Genomic DNA, 24,066 nt, shown 5'->3' with positions numbered 1-24,066 from the left:
ATGATTTTAATGTGAATGTAGGAAGAACAGAGCACTACAGCCACTGTATCTACGCTCTCCCTTCATCTACTCTAACATCTGTTCCTTCTCTCTGTAGCTAGGTAATTCTGGCCTTCTGTAAATCCATATTCAAGAGCCTCTTTTTTTCCCTTTCTAAGATGAAATCCTATTCTTTCAGCCTCCCAGTTTTCCTGTATTAAATCATTCCCCTGAAAGATGGCCTTTATGCCCTTCTTCACCCCTGCCCCAAAGTATCTGACGCTATAACCTGCATAATGCAGCATATACACATAAAACATTTCTGTTTGTATACACAGAGGGTGATTTACACAAACGTGAATCCTTTCAATTACCTTTGTGCTAAGGAAGCTGTAGACAGAGAATCTTCTTTTCTTCACTTTATCTTGCTATATTAAACAAAGACTATATTCTTGGCTTATTTCATTGTACTCGATAAACCCAATTCAGTATACGAAATGTTTATTGGAATTACTTAATTTGTTTTATATATTAGTGGCCCACCCTCCCACACTCTAGATACTTTTAAAATGTTTTTATTGAGTTAATATTACAATATACATGTGGTAGATATGATAAATAAACCAAGACCATAAAATGTGGCTTGAAAATGCCTAGAGAAAATATTTGAGTTTGTAAATTCAAAAAAAAGTATTAAAAATAAAAAACGTATGTTATAGTATGGTCCATTATTTTTATTTCTTTATGGTAGAATCTAACATTTAAGTGAAATAATAAGTGAAAATTTGGGCACTGCCTCTGAAATTGCAGTGTGCAAAGAAGTCATTTGCACACCTTGTTAAATGCAAATATGCAGATTTTGATTCAGTAGGTCAATACAGGTGCTAAAGTTATACATCCTAACAAACTTCAAGGTTTTAAGGATACTGCAAATTGCAGTCTGCAAACAGGATTTTTAAAAATTATTAATTAGTTGCACATTTTTGGTTCCTATTTTCTCTCTTCCGATAGCCAAAATATATGTACCATTCACTACCTACCATAACTATGAATATTTAATCCTCACAAATATCCTATAAAGAAGTTATTATTCCTATTACCAATTTTTCACATAAGAAATCTGGGCTCAGATTTGATAAAGCTGCCCTGGCACAGACGCCAGTATTTGAACCCAGGTTACTTTATTCTCTTAGTCACCGTCTTCCCTCTAATCGATCTTTCACAATGGTGGTCCATTTAATGGGACATGCAAAAAGAATCCCAAAAAGATTTATTTTATAAAGATATAAAGTCAAAGTGAGTGAGAGAAGTAGTAAATATAATCATTTTATACACATATACATATACAAATTATTATCAATGACCTGATAATTACATTGATATTAATCAAGAGTTGGTAGGCAGATTACCAAACTACTTGAAGATTTAGAGTAAATTCTGTTTCTTAGAAGATGATTTTTCTGAACCATATAATTTTATTTGAAAATTTCAAGATGATCTAAAAGTAGGCAAGGAATAAAACAAATTGTGTCTGTATATGTCTCTGTGTGTGTATATGAACTCATGCATACATTTCTGTCCAAATATAGGGAATTTAGAATTAAGACATAAAATGCTATTAGCTTTTAGTAATACTTGGTTAAAATGCATGAGAATTTTAAACAGGTAAACAATTATTTCTGTCTTTTGCCCTTAAAATTTGCTTTTCCATTTTAAATTCATAATCACATAGCTTTTTTTTTAGGCAGAGTTATCTCTTTATATATCACTGTTCTTTTACTTTTAATGTGCATTTTCTTTCTCTTTTATGTCTGAGTTTCTATTATTATTGTGCAAACTTCTTGGTTATTTACATATTTTAATTTAATAGTACTTGTATTATAGCAGAAAATAGGTAATTTCCGTTCTCAAAATTTATTTTTGTTGAGATGTCAAACAATCTCACAAAAAGATATGGGAAATGTCATGTGTACACAAACTGCAATATTTTTAAATGCCAAGTTCATAAACTGACATTGTCATTTGGGTAATTAACTGAAGCTACGGATTCTTACACTGATATTGTATGTATGTCCACCTTTTAGTCCTTCTAGCACTGCAATGACGAATGTGTTGGTTTTCTGTATAATACTGAGGTTGTGAATCTGGACAGCAGTAGGATCATCTTCTCGGTAAACCAGAGCTTGATATACTTGGATATTTCCATTAGGTTGAGAAGGAGGAAGGAACGTTAATTGAAATTTTGTAACTTCATCTGGTATCTTCTGAAATGTCATGTTGTTAGGTGGGTCCTTTGGGGCTAAAATAAAATATTTAACAATTAATTTTTTAAAATATTGTATTCCTTTTTATCTCCACATAAATTTATTTGCTTTGAACTTCTGTTTTTAAAGAGTATTCCACAAATTAAACCATATAAACTGCAAAAACTAGCAAAATGACTGACGCATTATAGAATCATTGACATCTGTAATTCACAGCAACCATAATGGTGATCCAGTTTGTTTGTTTTATATGCACTTATTTTTATGCAGAATGTGTTTCTATGACATTTTAATCTTTTGTTTGTTTTCGAGACAGGGTCTCCCTTTGTCACCCTGACTGGAGTGCAATGGCATGACAATTTAGAGTCAAAAGAAGTGGCAAAAACAGGACATACCATTTAACTTTCTCCCAGTTTTCCCCACTGGTAACATCTTATGTAACTGGAGTTTAATATGAAAACAGGAAACTGATATTGGTACAATACTGTTAATGCTACAGACTTTATCCCAATTTCACCACTTTCCATGTTTTGTTATACTTTTATGCAATTTTGTCTTCTGTATAGATTCCTTTAACCACCACCATAAACAAGATATAAAACTATTACATCACCCTAAAGAAACTCTCTCCTAGTATCCTCTTTTATTTGCAGTATATGCTTCTTCACAACACTAATAACTCTTCCTCTGTATAGTTTTGTCATTTTGAAAATGACAATAGCACAATGGCCTTGAGGTCCATCAAGGTGGATACTACATGTATTAATAGTACATTCTTCTTTTTATTGCCGAGTAGTGTTCCATTTTGTGGATGTAGCAGAGTTTGTTTAATCATGGAAAAACATTTGGGTTGTTTCCCGTTTTCATTATTACTAATAAAACTGCAATCAATCTTGATGACAGATGTTTGTGTGAGCATAATTTTTCAATTCTCTGTGATCAGTGCCCAAGAGTGTGACTACTGGGTCACACAGTAATTTCATGTTTAGTTTTATAAGTGGCTGCAAAATTATTTTCCATTGTGGCTATTCCATTTTACATTCCTACTAGCAATGTATGAGAGGTCCAGTCTTTCTGCATCCCTTGCCAGCATTGGGTATCATCGCCATATTTTAAATTATTATCTTATCTGTTCTAGTACATAGACAATAATATCTTATTGTGGTTTTAATTTGCATTTTCCGAATGGCTAATGGTATTGAAAACTTATGTTGTCATTTTTTGTTTGTTTGTTTGTTTTACCAACAATGTCTCCTTTGTGGTGAAATGTCTGTTCATGTCTTCTGCCAATTTTCTAATTGGATTTTTTTAAATTGTTGGGTTTTAAGAGTTCTTTATATAGTATAAATATTTTAGTTTATTTTAGATAAATAACAGCTTAAAATATGACAAGCTAAGCATCAATACATTATTAAAATATGCATGAGGATAAAAGTTATTTTATGAATAAAGGAGCTACTTCTTGATGCATAACAAAATTAGTGTTCTTTATATAAGTGACTGATTGAATAACTATATCTATTTTGATCAACTTGAAATAGTTATATCCTTCCATACTAAGTAAAGAATTTCCATGAAGAAATGTAATATTTGGCTGTCAACAGTTCAGATATTCAAGCTTCATTATCTTGCAAAAAATGTAAATAAATTAACAGCAAAGAATAAAAGAGAGAGAAGCAGATAAACGTACTATTGTGCCAAATATTTCATTTTAAATGGAAAAATGCAAAGCTAAAATAAAGGTTAAATTGGTTCAAGAGAGATATTTTTGCATTTGTTACTACACGTTTTTATGCTGTGTCATAAATATATTTTCTTATGAGATGTTTCTCTAAATTTAGGATGTGATTTTAAGTCAGATAAACCAAGGAATTCTCTCAATGTTGTAAAAAATTTCCTAGTCCCCAGATTTTTGGTTATACACGTAAAATTCTACTCTTAAGAGATTTAGTAAAAATGTATTAAATTGTGATATCCTTGAAACAGATAGCACATTAAGATTTGACAAACAATGCTTTATGGTATAAATGTGAGTACATTCATCATATCTTTCCTCACAGGTAGGAGGGATTGAGAAGTAAAAAGCATAATCAGAAAATAGATACCTGTGATACTTGGCAGACAAATAGGAACAAATGGAATTTTAGGATGCTGATGATAAAATTTACCTTTTAATTTAGAACCATAAGTTTACAGACAAAATGCATAGAGAATATAATGTAATGAAAAAAACTAGCTGTAAAAAAATTTTACCTCCTATACTTACCTTACAGATAGCAACAAATAAACTATAGCAACATATCCCTTCATCTGCTTTTTCCAATGATATATCTGGTGGCAAAGAACATCAGGAGTCTGAAGGAGGATGGGGCAAGCAAGTTCTGGGATGTTGATTTCCAAATTTATTTCTTATTGGTTACAATCTTATTATTCATTCAGACCCTGTTCATAAGAACTTGAGGAAATCTGTATGTATTCTGACATTTATCAAAGAGTTATATAATAAGACATATATTACTTGACTAAGGGAAGACAACAGCTGTGATAAATGTGAGCTGGATTCTACTTTCGAATTCCAGATTATTTAATACTCACAGAGTATTACAAGTTTAATATTCATTCAAATAATGGGACAGAAATAATTGAAATAGAATTTTAGTTGAAGTGTTATTGGATATAGACAGTTGGAAATATTATCTCTTAGGCAAGCTTACTTAATTTCTGAAACAATTAGCAGATTAAATAAGTGCAAAGAAATACAGCGGATACCTTTAATTGTTGCTGTATTTACAAGGATTGAATATTCTACATAACTCCTCTTTACCTCAAAAATATAAATAGAAATCTTCCTTTTTGTCAGTTGCAGAGAGTCACTAATTTTTTTGTTTATATGCTTTAAAAACTTCTCATAACACATATCCTTTTTTGGTGGAGTATGATGAACTGTAAGAAAGCCAGCTAAATCTCAGTCAATTTTTAGCAAGGTTGAGAAATTCTCCTTACCTGATTCTAAAGTAGTAACAATCATTTCAGCACTTGACTTCCCTTCTACATATGCAGCACTAATGTTCCCAGTAAATGCAGTGATCACTACAGAATACCTTGTGAATATTTCTAAATCTTTAATTTCTATGGTTTTATTTTCTTCATTTGACTTGATGAAGGAAATATTAAATTCATCATTATCTACCTATAGGAAAATATAAGTAAAAATTAAGGAAGCAGCACTTGAAATCTGAGTCACCAAAACATAATAATACAAAGCTACGTGAGATGTATTTATCTAGCCAAATTTGTATTTATTTATTTTACAATCAGATTGCTCTGGGAAATCTAAAGTGCTATTATAACAGCTTACTAATTATTAATTATTTTAATAGTTGAAAGTAAAAGAAAAAAGCCAAACCAGCCAACCGTGATTAACCAACCCATTAAATAAATAAGCAAAAATCATCTTTGCAGTCAATGAAACTCCACTTTTGACTCCAATATTTTGTAGAAGAAAGCATAGAGGTTTTGGTACCTAATCACACAGGGCTCAAATCCCAAATTGGCCACTTATAGCTCCTGTAGTATTTGAGAAACCACCTGCACAGTCTAGTCTTTCAATGCATGTAAAATTGGGCTAATAACAACTATTTACAGTGTTTCACTGAGATTTAGAAAGGACAAGTCTAAAGTAGTTGGCACATAGATTTCAATATTTTTTCACCATTACCCACAAAAGGAAACACTCTTTGTAACATAATTCAGAAAATAAGACTGATAGATATAAAATATATACGTATCTTATGACTGTAACACATTTTTCAGAAATACACCATCTTTCTGAAGTACACTTTGATATTTTCTGCTCTTTTTAACTTTATTCCACCTCATTTAAAAATTCTGATGATGGCTGCAGTTTGAAAAACTCTGATTTAGCACTATGCATAGCACTGGATAGTAATTAATTGTGGATGTCATAATTATTAATGTGCATAAATGAGTGTCTTTAGGCATATGAAATGTAGCTATATGATTTGTTCAAACATAGTCTGTCCTTTATGGAGGTTCTGGCCTATTCACTCCAGATATTAAACATAACTACACTTGCTAGCACTAAGTAGAAGGGCTTTTCCCAAGATAACCATGAGAAAATTCAAAATCCTATCATACATACTACTTTCAGGTATCTTAATTGAAACACTTAAAACCAGGTTTTATACACAGTGAACACTATTAAGTCCATTTTCAACTTGACCCTCCCTTATAACTTTGAAATATTTTTTGTTTGGTTGGTTGGTTCAATGTATTCTTTTAATGCTCTTTGCTAAGAACATATTTTATTGATAATATGGCGAAACACACTTATTGATTTGCATATGGTATAACTATATTGTAAATGTTGTCCTGGAAACTCATTTATAGAGATGTTTGCTGAGGTAATGTAAATAAAATTAACTCAATTTTTTTTAAAAAAGATGTTGCTATAAAAAAAGAAAAAAAAAGAAACATAGTAAAAGGATGATATAAATAATACTATCGTTGCATACAGTCAAATAGATCATTCCCACCTTAAGACAGAGCAGTGGACAGAAATGCCCCACTTCTCGAAAATGGAAGAAAAACAAATCAGCGTAGAAATCCTATTGATCAGGAATATATGCCACTGGCAGAAAATGTGTATTTAACTAGTTGTTAACATTTGAATATCACATAAAAATATGCTTTTTGTAATTTTCCTTAAGACTAGGCTTAATTCCATGCTGAAAAAATATTATTGAGAGGTGCAGAGATGGGTAACTATTGACCTCTGTAAAGGGGCCTGGGTCCCATTCATTGGAGCCCCACTCAATTGGCTTCACTTTGACTACTGGTTCATGTCACTTGTCTTTTATAGCTATTTGAATTCTGATTTTATAGAGGTGAGGTGACTTCCTCAGGGTTACTTAGTAGCAGAGGAAGGATTTGAGCCCAGGTCTTTCAAGAGTCCATAGCATTCTACACTTCCACAAGGTCACTGGGTTTGATGTTATAAATTTAACTATTTATAATTTATAAGTATAATTTATAAATTATACTCTTCCAATGCCTTCCATTAAAACAATAGATAACAAATATCAAGCTGCAAAATATGACATGGCACGCATATATTATATCTTTAAAAGTATTTAACAAAATTTGAAAGGAATTCTCGGTCCTCAAATTTGGCAGTACAAAAGATCATCATTACCTTTCTTTATTAAACCTACTACACCTTTGTTGTTGTTAGCTATTACTTGTCCACTTACCCAGGACTGAAATCACATCTTTTTGACTCATTTTCCTTCAATCAATTCCAAGTTTGTTTGCTCATATTGTACTTGATAATCTATTATTATAAAATGTCTTTCATCATTTTTGAAGTGTTACTTTATATTCATTATCAGCAATTAGACTCTGGTTCTCCTCTTCCTGCCCCACTTCCTATTTTTTTTCTCTTCCTACCCCTCCTCCACCCTTTCCCATCTTGCGTACCCCTATTCATTCGTCAAGTCCTAGAATATATTTAACCTGCTCTATGAAGTCTCCTTTATCTTCTATGCCTCCCATAACAGGAACTTTAATTACTTTGTTACCTTATATTCCCCACAAAACTTCATACCTCAAACTCTATAATTAGCTGTTTCTATTCCAGTGTGTACCACTAGGGTGTGAGCTACTTGACAGCAGAGCTTTATGTTTTTCATCCTTGTCTTGATGCACAGAAGCTACTCATAACAATTTGTTCAGTAAAAGAGTAAAAGGAACAATGAAAATGATCCTAAATGCATTAATTTCCAGCAGAATCATCTAGGATGATATTTACATTTTATTAAGATTGACAATTTTTGTTTACACTTTTAAAGTTAAGAGTTTTATCGGTGTGGCTAGTATTTTGTAGAAGACAGGCTGCACAATAAGTCCCAAGTGCAATGCTATGTATTCTTCCTTAGTCTGGGAACCAGTGATTCTTGAATGTTGATAACTACATATTAATGAAATGAGCTGCAGAAGTGCTTTATCAGAGTTGTTCACTTCTACATATCCAGCACCTAGTACAGTTCTGGTACATTGGAAGTATTTTAAAATGTGTGAGGAAGGAAGGAAGGAAGGAAGGGAAGGAAGGAAGGAAGGGAAGGAAGTAAGGGAGGGAGGGAGGGAGGAAGGAAGGAAGGAAGGAAGGAAGGAAGGAAGGAAGGAAATACCTCTACTTAATTCCAAGAATCCTAAAGAAATTGTGAATTACTAGGTTCTGTCTGAATCTGTTCTTGCTATTGTTGATCTAAAGGAGTTTTGGTGAGGCTATATTTATGTTGGCAAATTTTATTTGTTATTTAATGACCTTCCCTTTCTCCTGTCAAACCATTGTTGATCTGTTAGTTTTAGCCAAGTCTTAGCTCTGTGAGAAGTTATTCACCGTCTCTGTTCCTTAGATTTCTTTTATACAAAATGAAGGTAATAATGTTTATATGAAAATATTGCTGGATAACATATAATAAGATAATGAATAGGAAGAGATGAACATGTAACTTGTAGAAAATAAGCAATTAAAATATTTGTTATCTTCCCATTCTACCCTCTTTCCCTTGCTCACTTTGAAACTCAGCAAGAAGGCTACAAGAATGAGATTACAAAATCACTTCTTAATATGTTTTTTTTTTGTTCCTTTAAGCAGAATTTCCAAGGGAGAACTATTTTCATTAATAAAGTGCCTTTCATTTGACAGAGTAAAGCTTTATCATTTTATAATTTGTTTTTAATGCATATTCCCAGGGCATTCATCATTCATGCTAATTATTTTTGGCTAATTACATACTAAAATCTTCACAAATATGCTCTACAAAAGGAACAGAAAATAGAGACTGAATTGGAGAACAAATACATCAACAATTCTTTCAATTTTATTTTAATGATGACAGGTCTTTTGAGATAGAAGCATTATATCTCCATTTAAGGAATACTACAAAGACATAATAAAATTATAAAGTTGGTCAAGAGACAGAGAGAAAGGAGGAGAAATCACTATGCTATCCAATTTAATGCATAAGATGCTATTAGAAAACTGTGTTCATCAGGCCCAGCAAAACCCAAGCAGGGTGCAAAGGAAATACTTCCAGTCTTTATTCTGGCTAACAGTTCTGCATTATTGACATCATTGAGCATCCTATCTTATATGAAGCGTTTGACTTTCATACCTGGATTTCCATCCAAATGGCTATCTACTCCCATTCAGTCTCTTCAGTGGCCTCTTATTTAAGTGTTGATAGTCCCCAGGGTGCTGTCCTTAGGTTGTCATCTTACTTTGCACATTCCATAGTGAATCTCATTCACTCCTATAATTTTGACTATCTTCTAAATACTAACATTACCCAAATCTGCAAATCCAGAATTTCTCTCCTGAGCTCCAGATCCATATTTAATACTGCCAATGGTTGTATTGACCTGGAGGACTGCCACGTATTTCAAATTCAGTGTGTCTAATACTGAACTCATTCCTTTCCTCTACAGATCTGTTCCTCCTCATAATCTTCTGTCATATAACTTACAATCATCCTTAATTATCCTACTCACTCACCATCATGAGTTAGTTGATTTTTCACCAAATTCTATAGGTTTAGATTATTTTTCATTCTGTTCTCTTGCTACATTTCCTCTGTTCTTTTTCCTTGCCCTTTTATAGTTTCCTGTCTCCTTGCCTGATTTTACACCCCCCATACTGCTCTCAATCTATCCTCTACACTGCAACCATGCCTATGTTATACAGTAGAAATCTGTATCACCAACTGGCACCCCACTGCCCTTAACATAAAACCCTAACTCTGTAACTTGTTGTATAGTCAGCCTCTGGATCTAGCCTCATCTCTTAGAACTTATTTTTTTAATGCTATGGCCTGAGATTGCCAAAAGACTTGATTTTTCTTGAATGAGGCTTACTTTTTTACACCCCTATTCCCATTTACCTTTTATGTTCTGCTTCACTTATTTTTCAAGACTTAGCTCTGATGTTATTTTATCTGGAAGATATTTCTCCTAATGCCTTCTCTCTTCTCATTTTGTATTATGAATCACTTTCTACCGTACTGTAAACCAGATATTTGTATTACTACCAATTTAACCACTTGTATGTGTGTATATATACATACATATATATACACATTCTATACACTGATAAAACATATAATAATAATGTTGCTAATATTTTATATTTATTGAGCATTTACCATATCTCAGGGAATGTTCCAAGTTCTTTATGCATGTTAACTGATTCAGTCCTCATACCCTGTTTACTATTATTAATCTTTACAGATGTAGACATTGAAACACAAACAAGTAAAGTAATTTTCCTACTGTCTAACAGAGCCAAAATTCAAATTCAAATAGTCTGGTTCCAAATCTTGTATTATTAACCATTTTATACTGACTTTTACAGAAGGTAAGACATGCCTTACCGATTTGACATCAATCAGATAACATGTTGGTCCAGTAATGACAGCAGGTTCACTCCAGCTTATGCTGATGCTAAAAGGTGATGTTGCTACTACATGAACATTTTCAGGAGGACCATCTGGAGCTATGACAATAGAAAATTAATTATCTAGCTACATTAGAATTAGTACTTGCTACAGCACAATAATAGAAAAGACCATGAAAAATGGATAGTCATAATAAATTAATTTTAATTTTACATTAATTTCTATTTCACAGAGTGCTAAAGGCATTACCAAATAAAAAGATCCAATTCTTTAAAATTAGTTACTCTAGATGAACAACTTCCACGTGAAAACTTAATTAATTAAAATCATAAGTTCATTATTTTAAAACTTGAAATAATATTTTGAAAGGAAAGCATTACTATTGCTAAAGTAAACCTTTTTAAGCAAATAAATATTTTTCTTTTAAAACAGTTAACCTAGCAATGCTGTTTTAAGAAAACCCTTGCAGAAACGTAGTATTTGACTACAGAGAGATAGAGAAGCACAGCTGAAAATTAAAACTGGTATAATGAAAGTATACATATATTGTTTTACAAATGTAAATTGAGTTGATTTTATTGTTTTCACTGAGGGTGGAGAATATGAAATGGTTATTCAATTGTTCTGATCTATTATTAGAAATGCAATCTTCAAATATTTCTTGAATTCCTTATGACTCCAATTAAATTCTTTAATTTGTTCTACTTTCTTAATTTGTCCTACTTTGTTATTTTTTCAGTAACGCAAAACAAGAGACAATATCTTAAAAATGTTTCTGTTTAAAATCCTTATGTGTACAATTTCAATTTGTGAAGCCACTGGGAATTAGGAGAGATAATAGTATGCAGGGAAAGATTTAGCCACAGTTAATTTCACACAGACATTAACCTAAGAACACTGCTGCACACACCTCTGTCCTCCTGGGGCCCCTAGTCAATTCTAATGATATTAAATATTGAGAGATAAGTATTTCCCAATATTTTCAATTTTTAAATACATATGGGCAAACATTATTGAAAAAGTACTATCCCACAGATCCGGAGAAGATATAATCAGGAAGATAAAATATTCCTTTCCTCAAATAACTCATAATCTAGCAAGAATACAAGTTGTATGATCTTGGTGAAACACCAAAATGTTTGGACCTCAGTTTCCCCATCATATGAATATTTTATAGTGCTTTAAAAGAAATTATGAAAACAAAGTATGTAAAAGTGGCTAGTTCAGTATTTGCCACATTGTTGTCAATTACCAAAGTATCATAAAAGATAAAGATAAGGGATAAATAGAAATAAATAACATATAATCTACAATGAGAGAGCAAAGTGATGATACAGATGGGGCAGGGTTGCAAGGTAAAGATGCACAGTGAAGGTGGGAATTGCACTAGTCTTTGATAGATGAGAAGGATAGAGCAGGGTTAGGGGCACTTCTGTGATAAGGGGAGGATCATAGAAAAGCCACAAAGACATAAACAACAGGACCCACAGACAGATAGAGTTGTATTGCTGTAGAATTGCTTATCTTGGTAATGTTATTATTTTACAAGTAAAAAATAAATTACTCTAGGAAGGAGTCAATAAACTTCACCAGATTTCCAAAGGGATTCATGGTACAAAAAAAGATTTAGAATCCCTAAATCCAAGAAACAGAACTATCACAGAGAGACCAGTATTTATGGAGGAATAAAAATGTACAAGCCCAAGTAGTAATTTAGGAATTAAGCTAGAGAGTATCTGATTGTTACGTTAAAGAATTTGGAGTTTATTCTTTAAATAGTGGGATTCTGCTGAGGTTTTTGAGAAAAGAATTATTTTTCCATTGATTTAGGAAGACAACTCAGGTAACTATGAAAAAGTTAAGTTATTTGAAAAACACTGAGTGTAGATAAGCTCTTTCCAAAAGGCCAAGTAAAACATGAGATCCTAAATAAGAATAGTGACAGAAGGGATAGATAGAAGGAGATGAAACCTAGAGTCACTATAGAAAGATTAATAAAAAGAACTCGGAATAATTTGATGTGGGTGCAAATTGAGACAGAGAAAGTAGTAAAAGCTAACTCATGCATTAATATTAGTGAATTTTGGCAGTTCACAGCAGCACATTCAGGAACATACACTGATTTTGGTGGGGTAAGACTATGGTAGGAGATGACAAATTTGGATTCATATTCATTGAGTTTGAGAACCTCCAGAAGTCTGAGAGGCCTATCTGGCAAATGGAAAGATGAGCTTGGAATGAAGCAAATAGGATCAGAATGGAGAAAGTTTTTGTCTTTGTTTTTAAATTGCAGATAATTTCTTGCAAGTTGGGATGGTATAAATATGGGCAGTATATCTGGTTCAAGTGAATCACATGCTCTGAAGAGAGTCAAAAGGTTTATTTCAATACTAGAGAGCTATAAGATGTTACTATCATTTGAACATGTCCCCTCCAAAATTTAGATGTTGAAATACAATGGCCAATGTGATGGTATGAAGAGGTGGGGCCTATAAGAGGTGATTACGTCATGAGAATACCTCCCATGGTGAATGGGATTAAGGTCCTTATAAGACAGGCTTCACTAAGCATTTGGATAGCTTGCCCTTCTGCTTTCCACTGTGTGAGGACACGCGTTCCTCCCCTCCAGAGGGTGCAACCCTCACCAGATAAGCAAATCTGTCTACACCTTCATCTTGGACCTCCCAGCTTCCAGAACTATAAGAAAACAAATGTCTATTCTTACAAATTACCAAGTCTCTGATACTTTCTTATAGCAACACAAAACAGACTAAGAGATTAATAGTGGTGACAATCTTTAAACTGTGAATAAGTAATTGATATTTAGAATATATTTCATAGGCATATAACATTATGTCTATGGAATTTAGGTGCACAACTCAATCCAAAAATATTTTAATAATAGCATTGACATATTTTAATAATAGTACTTGAATGTAACTATACAGGAATCTAGAAAATACATTTAAGGAACTTTCAGTGAACAAATACCTTTGGAGTGACAAAGATACTCTTCCTATTTGTACTTCTGAAAACTGTACAATAATCTGAACATTGACACCCCGTACTCAAAGATCCAGTTTTATATTGCCAAGAAAACATCCAGGGGAGAGGGTAAAGAAAGAATGCTCCAGGATTCGATTTGATGAGCTAAGAGATGCTAATGATGAAGACAGAATTGGGTACACAGTTTCTGCAACAACTAAGGTATCAAGGAATCATACACATACCCTGCATAAACAGACATTTTCATTCTTTTTACTGCTAGCTTTATGGTCCTAGGAAAACCGCCTCAAATTGTAGCCTAATTCATTTAGGTAATTATACATAACAGATGAGAGCTATAAGAGGTCTCCTGCCATCAGCATAATTAATTGCTTTGAAAAATATAAATATAAGATGCTTTGTGGGTTTCAATGGCCTCTCTTCTGCCTCTGACTCTATAAAAGGGGATGGGATATGACCTCTGTATAAATGTATTAAGGCTCCCTTATTATTAATGTTATTTGAAAAATTTGACTTCCAGCTCTGTAAGAACCAGTGTGGAGAGAAACAATTTTCTGATCGGCCACACATTTCAAGTGGTATAAAACAGGAAAATATTTTAGAGTCCCCTTGTCTTTATTATAACCAAATGTTTAGTTGGCCTTGAGAATAAATTTATGCATTCATTGAATGAATAAATATTTATTAAGTACTTACTATGTGCTAGGCACTAAGAGGACAAAAAGCTCATACAGGTGATCAAGGTAGCTTTGGATCCATCCATAAAGCTTCTACTGTTTAACCTTTTTCATTTAGCAACAGTTTACTGAACACCTAAGGCATGCCAAGCACTTTGGAAGTGCTGGAAATATAGAAGAGAACCAAAGAGACAAAGACCATGGAACTTCCATTTTAATGGAGAGAGACAAATAATATATATTAGAAAAATATAAATAAATGAATATATAATACACAAGTAAATTATATACCATGTTAGGAAGTATTATGTACCATGGTGAAAAATGAGACAAGGTCATTGGCATGAAGATGCTTAGGGTGTTACTATTTTAAATATAGTGGTCAGCACATGCCTCACTAAGCAGATAACATTTAAACAAATATTTGAAGGAGGTAAGGGAATACTGTTTGGCTGTTTGGACAAAGAGTGTCCAGGAGGAGAATGGCCAGCGTGAAGACCCTGAGGCAGGATTTCGCCTGGTATGTCCTAAGAATAACAAGGACCACAGTGAAGCTGAAGCCCAGTTGAGTTGGAATGAGAGAATCCGAGAGGAAATGGGGGCCAGAAAATGTAAGGCCGTTAAGACCAGCGTTAATGTCTTCTTTTGTTAGGATGGCTATTGTGAACAAAAAGACAAACGCCATGAAGTAGAAGGGGCTGTGATAGACTGTGATCCTTGGTATCTAACTCATACCAGAAAGATGGGCTAAAATTAATTACATCAAAAAGGAAAGATCATCTCCAACATCTATTTGATTCATGTACCTCTGTAACATATACTACTCGATGCTGTTGGGACTATACTTTTCAACCTAACTCATTCTAGCAAGCAAGTAGAGTGGCACATTATCATTGCCCAGACATCATGAAAAGTGTATTGAGAATTTTCTGCGGCTAAGAAAGTTGTGAGATTTTTCTGCGGTAGCTTGTATCTGGAAAAATTTCTGTATCTCTGCTCTATAATGGCTTCTTTGGGTCTCATTTGAGGACAAAGTGCAAAGTTTTCCCAAGGAAAACTCTGGCTTGTGAGTGTGTCTGTATGCCAGCTCAGAAAGAAATATAGCGCTTTGCTTTCAACTTCTCTTCTTTCACAATAAAATGTCAACCCTGCAATCATTCCTTTAATACTAGCTATCAAATCCCTCATCAGGGAGTGTCTGACCCCAAGCAGAGGTAAGAGAAAAATGACATTCAAAGATCATTCATGACAACACATATAATCACCTATACTACTAAATATTTTAATTTCCTTGCACTGATCAATCATTATAAAAAAGCAAGGTATTTAGCCCCTTGCTGAGCTATGCTTTAATGCCATTTCTTGAACTTTTCCCAAAATCGTTTTCCCTTCTTTCTTCCTTTTTTAAAAGAAACAATCACTGTAAACAATGTTTGCATTTTCAGTAAAGTTCTTGATAAAATTGCCTGTCTTGTTACACAAGTTTTCTGTGTTGAATCCTTTGCCAAAAATTTCCTTCAGAATGTATTTTGTCAACTTGTATTCTTGAAGGATTAGAGCTCCTAAATCCAAACTGAAAAATAAAAGTAAACTTATATAACTGAATATATATTAATATATAATATATAACAATATGTGTTTCACCTGTCTGGAGCAATGAAAGGTAACTGTTTGATTAATTCATAGGTAATTTAAGAGAAATATTTAGAACACCAAAATGCCCATCTATTATAAAACAGCACTTAATTATTTTAGTATTGTACAGTATTATAATATACTTAAATACATATAAAATTATTTTAGGTATCTTTCTTATGAAATTTAACAAAATTCCCAAAACATATAATAAAATATATCCAGCATTTTCCCTTTTATCACAGCATATAGTAAACTATTACTAGTGTCACATAAGGGTGGCTACAGAATTACATTTATGAATGTCAGCTACAAAAATAAATGGAGCTGATGGTGGCAAAAGTATGAGGAGTTGAAAATATGCCAGTTTAAAAGCTTAGTAACTTATAAGCATCGTTGGGAGCTTTGTTTGTCTCCCCATAAACTGTCACATTCTGATTTAGGATTGTTTGTGAAATGAATCTAGTCAGTAATGGGCCAAGATATCACTATACCCTTTCTCTTATAAATCACAGCAATTTACTCAGTAGGAATGATCTATCCTTATTCTCTCATTCCCCATAATCCAATCACTTCCTCTCATAAGCACTTTCCCCCTGGTTTTCACCATAATGCATTTTCTGTAACTAACAACCATCATTTCCTGATTATCATGCTTCTATCCTTGCACAGGAATGTGGGTCTTATGTGGGTCAGGGTCATCTTTCCCATCCATCTGTGTCTTGATGCTGAGTGTGTTAGCTCAAAGGTGAGTCTGGATAGACCATCATTTTGCCTAGTCCATATAAAAATTTGAATGCCCCCATCCATGCCACTTTGTTTAAGAATCAACAAGTTTTATTGTGCCTGATACTATACTTTTAAAATAAGCACATTCAAAGACTTATTTGTAACTTTGCCATCTGCAGATCCCTGTAAGTCTAACTTAACAGTGGAAAATATTCTAGAAAATACTCTATGGTTTTTAGTGTACCTCGTTATGATTACTTTCCTAAAAGAATAAACATAAATGAATATATGGTTTAACATCAACTTACAAAACAGAAAACTTCAGCTCTATATACCTGCAATTTAAATTGTCTGCACAATTATTTGAATTTAAGTTCAGTATAAAGTTTATTAAAAGGGCCTACCACTCAGGGTGTTTTAGTTTCAGAATTTGGTGCACTAGGCCACCAGATTTCTAGTGACTGTCATCACTAAGTGAAGGGCTCTGTCCTTTCTCAGCTATACAAATATTAACAACTTCAAGGACTACAAGTCGACTTTGACTCAGCACACCTGGACAAATTAGCACTGACTGTTAGATGTCTCTCAGGACTAGAAGAAATCCAACTCGCTGGTGGATTCCTGTGTCTTAAGCAATTCAGGGCATCAAGGGCCCTGAAGAAGCTTTGCAATTGGATTCATCTTATTTCCACACAGCAAGAGTATCTCAGGACATATTCCTGTCCACTGGTTAAAACACTTTGATAACTGGCTATCCTTTTGTAGTTTGGATGTTTTCCTAGAGCCCAGTGATTTCGCTGACCAAAACGCAACACCACTGTCGGTGTAGGAAATATTTCCTATCATTTTATGAGATGTTAAGTGTGTTTTCTAATTAGATGTCCTAACCGCAAGGTGGTGCTGCAGAGGGTATAGCACAATAGTGTTACAAATACAGCAAGCCTAAGAATTTGTCAGATTAGATTCATGAATACTAAGAATGATTCATGGATGTTCATAGTATTAGAACTCACTGTATGATCATCTTATCTGATGCTTAAATGAGTTATTTTCTGACTAATTTCAGACTGGCTTAAGCTAGAAAAAAAATACAAAATAGAAAGAAAACCTCTCAGTTTCAATACTGGACATGCCAGGTAAGAATGAAAATATTCTAATTACTACTATTACTTTGGAATCAGAGAATACATATTTTCTGAGAATAGCATCATGTTTATAAAACAACTTTCTACAACAGTGGTCCTCAAAATGTGTCTCCAGGCCAGCAGCATCAACATCACTGGGGAAGCCATAGAAAAGCAGTTTCTGAGGCACTACCCCAGACTTACTGAATCAAAAACCGTGAGTGTGGGGCTTAGCAATTAACAGTCCTCCAGGTGGTTGTAATGACTGTAGTTCAAGTTTAAGACTCACTGCTCTATAATGTCGACATGCCATTTGAAAAAATAGTGACACTGCTCTTCAGATTAGATGACCAATGATTACAACTCTTAGAAATAAGAGTGGATTGGAAAAGGGGATTGAATTACTCCTTCTGTGAAGACTAGGGAAGTAGATGTAAAGGAAGTTTGGGAGCTGGTAATCAACATGGAAATGTATCAAGCCATCAAATATTCCACAGACTGGTCTCCTCCTATCTTTCATTCTATTTTAATTCTGGATAAACTATGAAGAGGGTTCTCCCTACTCACTTCCTCCAATTCCCAAAGTTTTTAGAACAACAGGTCAGTGTGTTCCATTAGAGCATAAAATATCACCATTTTCATGCTACCATGAAGCTCTGCATTGGAACAACCTGGAATAATTCAGGTAAGGCCATCGTCATACTGGAGTCTTAGGGCCAGGATAAATCTTCCTATTTTCTTCTCCTGTTCATTTGTATGCAGGCATAATTGGGGTAAAAAATATCTAGGATATCATTAAAGAAAAATGAAAATCAAGGGTATCAGAAACCTCAAAAGTATAATTTTGAGGTGCGTGTCAAAATTCTCACTCAATTTGTTTTGGGAGATGATTGGACAGTTGGATAGCTTCTCTATGTCATATCAGTTAGTACCTCTCCATCTCTTGGTACTTTTCTACTACCCTGAGGCTTTGCTCAAGTCCTAGTCAAGATCTAAGAGTGCAGACTCTGTGCTAGAAATAAAGACTTATGAATGAATCAATGTTTTAAGTACTTAGAATAGTACCAGCACATAGCAAACACCCAGTAAGGTAAGTCATTGCTAATATTCTTAACTGTGCAGCCTATGGATCTCAATTGATTTACTAGGCATGAACAAAAAGTGACCAAGACACCATGCATAGTAATCCCAGGATTTTTCTATAGTTTGGAATTTTCATAGTTAAATCAGAATTCTTTCTTGGTAAATGCAGAAGAAATAGGAGCTGAAATTTTGCTGACCTAGGGCCTAATGCTGAGCTAGAACTTAGAACTGAGGTTAAAACAAAAATTCACAATGTATTACACCTACTTTACACTTCTTGTTGAATGAACAGAAAGAAGATTCTCAGAAGAGTAAAAGTTAATTCAATTCAACGTGAAATTTAGTCTGAGATCTTAGAGAAAATAGGAGAATTCATTTGAAGTTTAAAAAGATAAAATACAGCTAAGCTATTAATGGGGAGAAAATTTCCTCCCCTTTTTCCTTTATGAAAATCAGACTTTCTAAAATATTGATGATTTAAAAAAAAAAAACAGTGATAATCTTTACACTTTTCTTTGTTTGATTTTTAGTGATTTTGCTACAACTTTCTACTTGCTTATGTAAATAGAATTTCAAAAACAAGTATTTTTATTTAAATTCTAGAAAATTTGCATCATAATCTAGCATAAGGTCTTTTGACATTAAATATATAGTTGAATACTTTATTAGATACTTTAATGTTATATGCTTTCTATCATTTCCTTTAAATTATGATTTCACCCATATATCTCCTCTTTGTAATCACACTTAGCACTCTAAATTTAAACATTGTTCTTCCCCTTTGTTCTTTCATGGACCATCAATCTATTATAACTCTGTCTCACTATACATACTTATTACCAGCTAATTATCTCAGTTAATCATTTAGATATTTTTAATGCTTCTCCAATCTATTCTGAAATGGACATTTATTATTTTCCTTCACTGTTTGAAATATTTCTAAATGCAATAATTATTTCCTTTCTATATGCAATAATTCATATTTCTTACATGCAATACAAATATTTCCTATATGCAATAATTTATATTTCTTATGTTAATTAATGAAAAGGAAAATCACAAAATGATCAACAATATAAAATATACTGGTTTTCAAACACCGCATATTCTCTCTCATAGGTGGGAATTGAACAATGCGAACACATGGACACAGGAAGGGGAACATCACACTCTGGGGACTGTTGTGGGGTGGGGGGAGGGGGAGGGATAGCTTTAGGAGATATACCTAATGCTAAATGATGAGTTAATGGGTGCAGCACACCAGCATGGCACATGTATACATATGTAACTAACCTGCACATTGTGCACATGTACCCTAAAACTTAAAGTATAATAATAATAATAAATATATACTGGTTTTGTGAAATAAAAGAAGCTGAATATATCAAACATGAAAAGCAACTGGCCAAGAGAATTTTAATTTTGGCAATAACAATGCAAGCATTTGAAAGACAAGCGTTAGACCAAAAAAATTTAAAAAAATCAGCATGAACTATTTTAAAATATGGAGAATTTTGACACTGTAACACTTTAACATTAAAGTCAAATGCCTTTCTTCCATATTCATAAAAAATCTTAGATTAAAAGTAGGCACAGGGGACAGAAAGGTACATAAGACATGCTCGGCTGGCTATTTATGCTTTTAAGGAACTCAAAGCCCCACTAAAGAAAGAGAGAGAAATAACTATGATGTAATATGCTCACTTGTTGAGAAACAAATTTTGGGAAGTGGGACTGGAAATAAGGATTTCTGAAAGGTTTCTCAAAAGAGATACTTAAAAACATAGCGAAAACAAAGCTGGTCACCAGAAGAGGAGGAAAGAAAGGACAATAAGAAAGAATAGCAAAGATTCTGGATCATAAAGGAGAAAGAACAGTGCATGTGTGAGAAATATAAACCAAATCATAAGTGACCTTGTAGAACTTACTAATGGGCATAGTTTTAACATGCAGGCATGTAGAAAATGATCAAAGATTTTCAACAGAGGAAATTCATGGTCAGGCAGGTGTATTGAAATGCTGAGTTCAGGTGAATGGTAGAAAATGAGAGCAGAAAGACCATTTAGATCTCTTTTGTAATTATCTAAGAGATAAATGTAAAAGTCTGGATTTAGAGACACTTGAAAAGAAAAATAAACAAATACAAGAGATATTTAGAAGGTAAATACAATAGGACTCAGGTTTTGCCTCGTGGGGGATGAGAGTAGGTAAAAAGAACTAACAATGATTTCTAGATAACTAGTTTGAACAACTAGATGAATAGTGGTGCAGTAAACTGAGACACGGAACACACAGAAAGGAAAAGACTTGCAAGGGAAGGTGGCAATATGGAGTTTGAGATGTCTATGGGAACCTAAGTGGTTATACCAATAACTTCAATATTCGGGCCTAGAGGACAGAAATGTTGTCTTGAATTACCCATTAGGGAGTCCTGTGCAACTAATTTAGAAGATTTTCAACAGCATCTAACTAATTTTGCAGAAGTGCAACCATCATGTCTAGAATAAATGATATTTATTTTCTCTAGTGGCAGCAAGATGGAGCCCATCCTAATACTGCACTGCCACCAAATGAACTTCTAAATGTCTTGAATTATAGATTCCTATTTACTTATGGCTAAAATCACTTCTTACCATTATATAATTGCTTCTTTATAAAAAGAATAATTTCTACCTCTGTTACTATAACACTTATCACATAAGTGCATTACACAGTTTAGAAGAAACTAAGGAAAACAACTGAATATTTAGTAACACATTAACAATTTTTAATTTTAAATAATGTTAAAGTGTACTTTGCCCTCTATTTGGTTTTCTTCTTTTTAGATCATAAAGTTGCATTCCTTAGAAACTTCTTTGATGAGGCATGTTTTGTTGAATTTTTTTTAACCTAACAGATGTTTGGGTAGTTAAAATTCCTCATGAGTATGGTATCCTGTGGTTTTCCCAACCTAAGTGTTACCCCAGGAATTTTCCTTTCTTGCTGTCTTCCAGTCTTGGTGGTCTATAGGAGATGCACATTATGAGAGTCCCATTTCATTTCGTACTAATTTCACACCCACACTCCTTTAAAGTTGTACATTTCCTCAGCATAAGTATCTATTGTGCACCACAGAAACATTTAACAGCTTGTGACTTTACATCACCACCACATATATACACACACCACTCAAACTGCTTTTGACTTTAAGGATAATCAGAAAAATAGATGAGTAAAATAATTTGCATGACTGTGATGTTTCAAGGTAAATATTTCTGCCATTTTTTAAAATTTTTATGCTTATATTTGTATCTATACACTCTCAGCATGCAGTAGGATTATGGCTATTATACGGATTAGTTGAGAACAAAAGCAATTTGGCTTCAATGATCTAGGTGAGAGCATGTGAGAGAAAGAATGGTTAGCTTGAGTTGGTTGAATATTGTTTCCCTTATTTATTCTGTTTTACAGGTGTACACTCAGATTCACAGGGTAATCCAATTTAAATCTCAGCTTGCATTCTGACTTTTCTTCCTGATCTTCAATTTTGATGCTCTTTGTTATGGGCTCAGACAGTTAATGATAACATGTTTTCTGATTATATAATCCATTGTAGAAACTTTTATAATATTTACTATTAAAACTAGGTGGTCTTTTATTTGAGTTACTCAAATTTTAAACAATTTGATTTCAAACTACCCATTAATCAATAACTCTTTATAGAGAAGATCCAGGTTTTGACAAGATGTTATATTAGTAAGTGCTTGAGTACAACTTTATGTCATTAGGATAAAATGCAGTTCTCTGAGATAGTTATTTTGTACTATTTTATATTGTTGTTTAGTCTTTTCTCTAATTCAGAGAAAGAGTTATTATTTTATTTTATATCACGAAACAACATACTGCATTTTTATTTTATTCTTGAGATGGAGTCTGGCTTTGTAACCCAGGCTAGAGTGCAGTTGCACAATCTTGGCTCATTTCAAGCTCCACCTCCCGGGTCCAAGCAATTCTCCTCCCTCAGCCTCCCAAGGAGTTAGGATTACAGGTGCGCACCACCATGTTCGGATAATTTTTTGTATTTTTAGAAGAGACAGGGTTTCACCATGTTGGAAAGGCTGATTTCAAATTCCTGACCTCAAATGATCCGCCCGCATCAGCCTCCCAAAGTGCTGGGATTACAGGCATGAGCCACCACATGACCCATGCCACATTTTTAAGTGAATTATACGTAATACAAAACTTATTCTTCATCCAAATTATTTTTTGAGTTTGCAACATGGCCATTATATTTTCATCTTTGGTATGCAGAAGCAACATCTATGAATGTCTTATTTTTAATATTAAAAGGATTATTGCTCTTCAAGACTTCTGTTACTTAACTGTTCTAATTTCTTTTATTCTTATGTTATTTCACCATATATATTATGTTGCAATAATATATGCAGTTCCTCATATAATCTCAAATTATCTCTTCCTGACTTAATATAATAAATAGAACTTTTATCTTGATGTATAAATTATGAAATTTGGAAATTCAAATGTACAATATTTATCATTAGAAAAATGTCTTCTATTCCATTGGAAGCAAAAATTTCCTCCATTCTTGAAACTAAAAGACGAGTAACCAACTCATTGTCAAAATTTAAAGAATTATCCTCAACCACTTATGACTACTTAGTTGAAAAGCTATGAGTTTTGAGAATGCAATCATATGTTTGTTATCACGAAGTTGAAAAATATAAATCTTTTCATCTTTCTCTCCTAATCCCAGTGGTAGAAAGACCATTTCCCCTGTGTCTCCTGGAAATAAAATATGGCCATATAACTTAAAAGGGGGTAAGAAGTGGAGGAAATAGGGTGGAAAGAATTATATTCAAGTGGAAAGACTTGAGAATGTAGGATTATTTAGAAATCCAACTTTTCAGTTTCATTTACCAACTTCTGAACTGATCATGTTATATGTTGTTTTATGCTAATTAAACATCTTGTATAATAGTGTCAAGTGTGCTTGCAAGAGACTGTGCATTTAAAAAGTTCACTTCCTGGCTCAGTGTGGTAATTAGAAGCAGGTACTCCCCAAGTGAGATACTCAGAATGGGAACTCTTAGTG

General features: G+C 33.3%; 1 protein-coding gene across 3 annotated transcripts in view; it reads right to left on the bottom strand.

Moving 5' to 3' along the window:
• Positions 1–24,066, bottom strand: part of PTPRQ (protein tyrosine phosphatase receptor type Q) — a 242,317-nt gene that overhangs the window by 64,048 nt on the left and 154,203 nt on the right. For all 3 annotated transcript variants that reach the window (XM_024347962.3, XM_024347960.3, XM_024347961.3), the window contains exons 27-29: positions 10,697–10,818; positions 5,247–5,433; positions 2,034–2,278 (exon numbers count right to left, since the gene is read on the bottom strand). In XM_024347962.3, the coding sequence (XP_024203730.3) occupies positions 2,034–2,278; positions 5,247–5,433; positions 10,697–10,818 (554 nt within the window). The remainder of the gene's footprint in view (positions 1–2,033; positions 2,279–5,246; positions 5,434–10,696; positions 10,819–24,066) is intronic.

The sequence above is a fragment of the Pan troglodytes genome, chromosome 10, assembly GCF_028858775.2.
Source record: "Pan troglodytes isolate AG18354 chromosome 10, NHGRI_mPanTro3-v2.0_pri, whole genome shotgun sequence".
Lineage (NCBI taxonomy): Eukaryota > Metazoa > Chordata > Mammalia > Primates > Hominidae > Pan > Pan troglodytes.
The sequence above is the reverse complement of the archived record's forward strand: the minus strand, read 5'-3'. Positions and strand labels throughout refer to the sequence as shown.